Here is a 7327-nt window from a genome sequence, read left to right as displayed (position 1 = left end):
CTTTCGGACTGGCTATCAATTGCTTGGTTCTTCATGAAAAGGGATGTGAAAACATCTAAGTGCAGATAGATTGGTCTTGTGCAAAGTCTAGAGAGCACATGAGATTAGTGTATTCTCTAATCAAATAATTCTGGTAAAAGATCTTTGACAGGAGGATGTCCCAATCAAGATTGTCAGTAGACAAGAATTTAAGCTCTTCCTTTTTGTCGTGTTGGCGACACGTACTAAGAGTCTTTCCTTTGTCTTGTCTAAAAACATTTTCTGAGAAACTCAATTTGGGGCTAATGTAGCTATAAACATCAGAATTTACAGAAATCAATTATTGAACTACTCAGACTGTAAGGAATCAATACAATCCATACGTTTATTTTTAGTGTAACCAGTGAAATAAGTTAAAATTTTAATAATTTGAAGAGTCTGGTTGTTTTCGTAAAAAAACACCCCAAAACAATTCCTCCTGCTGCGTAGATGATGACGTGTTTCCGGTGGGCGGTAAAATTCCAAGAGGCACACTTATCTAAAAGATAAGGAGGCAAAAAGGTAACAGACAAAATAATATATTTCTTCACACAATTAGCTTTCTAACGCCTTTCTTCTATAAGTATGACTTGGATAACTCTACTTACAAATTTGTAGCGGTTGTCGATGTAACGGTAGCTTCTTTTTACATATCTAACTGAACCTGAATCTAAACGTTTAACTACGAATAACATCATTCAAGTGGACACATGGAAAATGTAGTTCAGCACAAAGTCTCTTTAGATTTGCATGGTTTTGGTTTAACAAATGTAGGTACGTCATGGTTTACGTTTTTCTTTTCCAGAAAAGAGCTGTAGTGTTTCTGAACGTTATCATGAATGTCCTCTTTCTGCTGAGTAGTTTTGGCCTTGTCATCACTTGTCTAGGTGAGTTCAAACTAAAGTAATAACTATGCATTCAGTTCTGACTTCTCAACTAAATGTATTGAACTTTGGGGAAAATGTTTTCTAGCTCAGCAATGTTCCAAACCCACTGGAGGATCACACATGCATTTGAAGGATGAGTACATTACAAAGAGCACATTTGAAGATGGGTCCAGTGTCTCTTTTAGCTGTGCTCCCGGCTACACATCTGCTGGAGGGTCTCCACGGATCACATGCTCAGCTGGCGCATGGAGCACTCTGCAGCTGAAATGCGAGAGTGAATATTGTCTACTAATTGCTCCTTATACTTCTGCAATTACAGTTGTAGCGTTGTTGCACTTCCAGTTAAAAATGTTAGTTTCTTTAAAATGCTACTAACAAACTGTAACTCTGTTGTAAAGTGTTTTACAGTTATAAAAATCATTCTATTTGAAATGTACATGTATTTATTCTGGATGAGTGTAATTCCAGGTTATTGTGTTGTTCCAGGGAGGAACTGTGGCGCTCTTCCAGATGTCAATAAAGGTGATATTGAATATAAAGATGGGACTGAGTTTGGTGATACAGCTGTGGTCACTTGTAGATCAGGGTAAGTCGCACAATGGCAACTTGTAAGGTTTTATGTTCTAATTTATCAGAGTGTCAAGCCACATCTAGTCGCAATAAATTGGGAGTGATCATCTTACTTTTGATCTTATTAGTCTTTATGTAACCATGTAAATTTTCCCCCACTCTTGCCTCACAGTGTTATTTTAGTTAATTTACATTGTCAAACAGTCATTTAAACATGGATCTGTTAAAGTGCTAATTCAGCTTTACAGTCAGGTGAAGATCTGAACTTGGTGGAATTTAATGCCGTTCCTATATTATTTGCATTTCTGCACATTTTCTTGTAGATTTGGTGCTGTGTAGCAAACCACAATGACTGGGCTTCACATAGGGTTTGTGTTGGTATCTTAAAATGTATACTTTGAATAACTGCTGCACTCACCATTGCTATCCAAAAGTTATTCTAAGGTTATGTCTCTCCAAGCAACTTTCTTGTAGAATTTGTTGTTTTTGGTTCTGATCCATTTTTTACTGGGTTCCTATAGTAACAGGATAACTCTGAAAAGGGTGGAACAGGATCAGGGGATCAGTCCATCCACCCGTTTTTGCTACTTTTTGTCCATTCATGAAAAATGTGTAGAAACACTTTGCCCACACTTCCTTTTTTAAGAACTTTCGAACAAACCATTATGTCGCTGAAAAAAGCATCAATTTGTTGTTTTCTTTATGTTTACTGTGTATTAGGAAGAAAATTGCTATGACAAATTGCCATTAAGCGTCAACTACAGTTGTTGTTTTTTGTTGAAACAATTTTTCCACTGTCAGATCTTTTGCAATTCCTCTGTTTTGAAATAAGATTGAATTCAATCAATATTATGTACTCATTGAAACTAGTTTGATAAATTAGCCTGATTAATAATTTGTAATATTTATTTTTAGATAAGTGTTTGTAAGACTCTAGTCTGTGTAGTAGATAAATAGCCTGTACTATTTAAAAATACTGTTCATCTTCTTGGGCTGTGGTTAGCACTGTTCCCTCGCAATAAAAAAAGTCCTGGGATTCTAGCCGGTATGAACCATTGGACAGAATCCCAGGACTTGGGATTCCAGCCTGGGATTTTTTCAGCATTTTCTCCAACTTCTTCCCGCAATCCAGAAACATGACTGTTTCTGGATTGCGGGAAATCCAGAAACAGATTGGACCAAATTGCCCTTTGGTCTTTGTACACATGGTTGTTAGTTTTGTGTGTGAATATGTGTCTCACTCTGTGTTGTTTTATACCGCTTTCGTATTTCTTCACGGTTTTGTTGAGTAAAAACACTATAATGAATCAATTGTTGTATTTCTGATGATGTGGGATTTTAAAAGGTGAATAATTTCAACCTAGATTGAAATTAAATGCCTGTTCAATCTAGGTTTACTTGCCTGTCGTCGTTGATAAATGCACTTGCTAGATTAAATGTATTTACCTTTTCTTTTTCCTTTACTAGTTACATGCTAGTTGGGCAATCGGTACTCAGATGTGAGGTCCAGGGATGGATGGGGAGAGTGCCAACATGTGATGGTCAGTGATCTTTGTGTTCACTCATATTAGCTGAAATGTGCTCAAAGTCTGATTAATATTATTTTTGTTTTGTAGAGGTGAAATGTGTCACTCCAGCTGAAATTGTAAATGGGAGATTCAGTCCAAAGAAGGATTTTTATGGTTATGCAGAAGTTGTGCGGTACTCCTGCGACAAAGACCTTGAACTTCGTGGAACCAGGGACTTATTTTGTTCTGAAAATGGGAAATTCTCCTCTGCTGCCCCAACCTGTGTCCGTAAGTATTTTTTTTTAATTCCCTCAACTTTAAAAGTATAACTAAAAGTTTCATTAATGTGATTCTAATTGTAATAAAAAATACTGTTTTTCACTTTCAGGAGTTGAATGTAAAGATCCTGTGATTATAAATGGATTTTGGGAATCTGGCTCTCGACCTCCGCACAAATATAGGGCTTCAGTGACATTTAAATGTAAACCTGAATACACAATGATTGGAAATCCTACAGTGACTTGTAACATAGATAGCAAGTGGTCACCTGGTCTTCCAAAATGCACCAGTAAGTTATCAATTAAAATAATCAAGTGTAATTCATTGTCCACTGTCTTGATATAAATGACGTGTATTCTGAAGTTTTCACAGTTTGGCAGTTATAAGCCACATTTTTGCAGATTTTTATTATTTTTGATAATTTGTCATGAAACAAATACATCTAATAGGAAATCAGAAAAATCTGTGGAACACATCACATTTTCCTGCTTTATATAGCTAGATATGTAGTGCAGAAAAATTTGGCTACATAGAAAGAAGCTAATCTTCAATGTTTATTTCTCACATTGTATCAAATTAGCTTCTGGTAAGAAATGTTCTTCACTATTCTTTACTGTAATTTGTTTTTCTCTTTTCATTCTCATCAGTTTGCTTTGTCTTTCTTTTCAGGCAATGGGAATGCTCTTGTGGGATTACTTACTGGTGCACTAGGTGAGTTTTGTTTTATGACTTTATGCAGATAATCTTTCTGTTCCCTACCTGCAAATATATGGCCTCAGAAGAACAGCATGAATAACATACCAGATACAGCACTTAATTAATTTAAAAAACGATTATCTCTCTTTGGACTACTGCCAGTTCACATTTCACAAGATAGTTTAGTGATATGGCCACAAAGTTAATTCATGGTTCTTTCACTGGTCAGACAGAATGTTCTGTGAAGACATCACAAGCTATGTTACATCCAGTTCCCATGCAAATTTTTGATGAACTTTTAAAATCTCGTTAAAAAAAACGAAAAACAATGAATGGGAATGTTTCCATCTACTGGTTTGGAGCGAATCAACCAGTCATATTTTTGTCTGACTTTTTCAGTGCACCAACACAATATTTGGGTTCACCCAAATATTTCACAGCTCATTTACTGCAACATTCACTCACTAATAAATAGGTGTTGCAAAATGAAAATATTGTATCATGATTGTGTGCAAATTCATCATAGTTATCATTAAGCTAACTGGTAGTGGATGGCTGTGACACTGTGCCGTTGTACCAGTCTTATGTATTAATTACTAAGCTATCTTTAAGGAAACAGTCAAACATTTAAATAGCACTACATGTTTCTCAGTAAAAATAGTGGGAGTGTTTTCATCAGCATCTAGAAAAATCAAGTAAAAAGTTTTTTTTATTAACCTATGAGGAGTTCATGTTTGTTGTCTGGATAGGGATTTTTTATGTTTGACATTTCTGTGAAACACTGTTCTGAAGGCTTTTTGTATAAGATTTTTAACAAATTATTTCTATCAAAGCCTCAGCTTTGTCATATTGATTTCAGTAAGAAGAACTCTCCTATAAGAACATGTTGGTTTCTCTGAGTTGATCAAAGCTGTCTAAGCTGAAAACGCTCGAAAGTATTTCAGTCATACAACAAAAATCTGCTGAGAAGAATCCGTTATTGTGTTCTCCAAGTCTTTTTAAAATGTGTACACTGTAATAGTTATTTTGTGGTAACTTCCTTATATTTCTTGTATTCTGAAATTTCCCATATATTTAGTACAGTTAGATGGCTAAAAGGTGTGTGTTCATATCACATTAGCCTGTGTACCCCAGCTACAAACTGTTGTATCCTAAAAAGGGAAATGGACTTTGCAACTATTTCACAAAGTTTTGTAAGACAAGTCTGTGTTAACTTTTGGTAAAAGATGTCAGCTGTAGTTTCTAAAGCCACAATGGTCATTTCAGTGTGACACAGATCTGGTAGGACAGGGCAGTCGGACTCTTCTGTAATCGCGATGTAAGTCGCTCCAAGTTATTAGAAAGACAAGGCACATTTAGTCAAGAATGAGTGTTCTGTTTTATGAAAGCATTCCAACAGCAAACTACTTTTGAAGGGAGGAAGTTGAGGCTTGTGGTGTGGCTCGAATTGCAGGAAGTTACAAACTAACCCTATAAAAAGGGTTAGGTTGTGACAACTAACTGGCTGTACTGAACAGTTTCTTCTAAATGCTGCACTTCATTTGTGGTATCACATGATTACTAATAAATTACGCTGAAATGTATCCACTCTGTAACTCAGCTTCAGAAATGTTTGTTTCTGGTCTCCCAGGAAATTGAATCTGTGTGGATGCACAGCATAAAACGCAAACTTCTACAAATACACCTAAAATCGTTTCCAAGTGGATGTGGCTTTAATCTGGGGTGGAGTGGAAAACAGCCTGGTAGAAGCAGTGGTAGTTTCTACCAGGAGTTGAGATATGTGTGCAGAGCACTGACACTCTCACACTCTTGACCAAAATACTTCTATACTTTCCTTCTTTATAGCAAGGCTGAGACTGATGGTGCAGGTGCAAAAACCTTCCATATTCGTAGAGATATTTTCCCAAATGATAAAGAAAGGCCAAGATGTGGGCATAATTTGACATGAACAGCTGTAACAACTTGATTTCTTTAAGTTGTTCTTGTTGGTGGTTTTAATTTTGTGTCAGCTTAATAGACTTTTATTCTTTTTTATCTCTGCTCCCTAATTCACTTTAAACTACTGTGTTTACAGGTTTTAAAAAGTGTAGGACACATTTGTTTTTCACATCACAACTTGTTTAATTATTTTTATTTGTTCTCTTTTTTTCAATAGTAACCATCCCAATCCTGTTGCTTCAAAACTACTGGATATAAAAAATGTTGCCCTAAGAAGAACAACATGACCTGTGAGCAATTTCTAAGGGAATCTGCCTTTCATATGCTGGAATTCAGTGGAAGTTTACCACTAGAACATGAACGCTTCAACCTCAATCTCTCTTTTATGCTTCAAGTAACTTTCATGATTTTTAGAGTTAAAAATATCCTGTAACGATATGCTGTAAAGACATTCATTATCACTCTCTACATTGTTTCTATATGCCAGCACTACAGCAGAGAAAAGCTTGGTCTTTGTACTCAGATTGTTTTAAGTGAAATTTATGTATTTAAAATCTTTTTTAATGTGTTATTTATTATAGTTTATTAAGCTGTTAGTGTTGAAGGTTTACACTGAAGGAAACATTAGACTGTTAAAACACTCATAGTGCCTTACCTGTGGCCATGTTTCATATACCTGAAGGGAAAAAGTCATATGTTGTAAATTATTTTTAGTTTTCAAATGAAATGCCTTGATTTACCACTTGTTGAATGTTTGCACTAAGAATATGCATAATATTTAATTTAATCAACCAAGTTATATACAGAATGAAAGAAAATCAGTTTAAAACCTTTCCGTTGTTTATCTCGGTAATTGTATCTACTTACTGTTTTGAGTATTTGAACCCTGGTGTTGACTGTCATCTCAAAGGAATTTTGTGAATGTATTTTTAAAAAATGTTTGCACTTTTTTCTCTCTTTTTCAAATATTATCTGAGGACATATTAGTTAATATACTTTTAATCAAACCAAACTTGAAGTTCTTCAATAAATTAAGAAGAAACCTAAGTGTTTTTTAATTTTTTTTACTTGTACAACTCCTCAAAACCCTTTTACTCGTGTCATATTTACCCAACTTGAACTGCACATTCTGACACATTACACCAGTATGTAGTGTTGTCAGGCCACTTGGGGTTCTGTGTCATGACATGAGTAGAACCTGAATTCAAACTCACAACCTTCTGATTACAAGGCAATTACTTCCAACTGAATCACAGCCCCACCAATAACAGTCGTCTTTTGATATAGTATTTGTCTGTTGGTGTTGCGGAAACCTCTATGATCATTACACTTCATGATTTGATAGGGCGCTGTAATAAGAATATGGACTTATAGGCTGTACCTTAAAAGCAATAGCTAATAAAACCACACTCCATTGTCAGTTATACTATG

At 35.3% G+C, this 7327-nt stretch overlaps 1 protein-coding gene across 3 annotated transcripts; it reads left to right on the top strand.

Moving 5' to 3' along the window:
- Positions 1-145: 145 nt before the first annotated feature.
- Positions 146-6943, top strand: LOC116716852 (C4b-binding protein alpha chain-like). 3 transcript variants are annotated; one of them, XM_032557791.1, is made up of 9 exons: positions 146-540; positions 824-905; positions 991-1179; positions 1392-1491; positions 2943-3016; positions 3092-3271; positions 3372-3551; positions 3932-3973; positions 5804-6092. In XM_032557791.1, the coding sequence occupies exons 2-9, from the start codon at positions 854-856 to the stop codon at positions 5899-5901; spliced, it is 915 nt and encodes a 304-aa protein (XP_032413682.1). In that variant the 5' UTR covers positions 146-540; positions 824-853; the 3' UTR covers positions 5902-6092. The 3 variants fall into 3 exon arrangements, with proteins under 3 accessions (XP_032413682.1, XP_032413691.1, XP_032413673.1); XM_032557800.1 differs by lacking the exon at positions 5804-6092 and adding an exon at positions 6114-6943 and having other exon boundaries at positions 146-905; XM_032557782.1 differs by having other exon boundaries at positions 146-905.
- The last annotated feature ends 384 nt before the right edge of the window (positions 6944-7327 follow it).

This window comes from Xiphophorus hellerii, chromosome 1 (genome assembly GCF_003331165.1).
Source record: "Xiphophorus hellerii strain 12219 chromosome 1, Xiphophorus_hellerii-4.1, whole genome shotgun sequence".
Lineage (NCBI taxonomy): Eukaryota > Metazoa > Chordata > Actinopteri > Cyprinodontiformes > Poeciliidae > Xiphophorus > Xiphophorus hellerii.
This window is presented reverse-complemented; position numbering and strand designations above follow the sequence as displayed.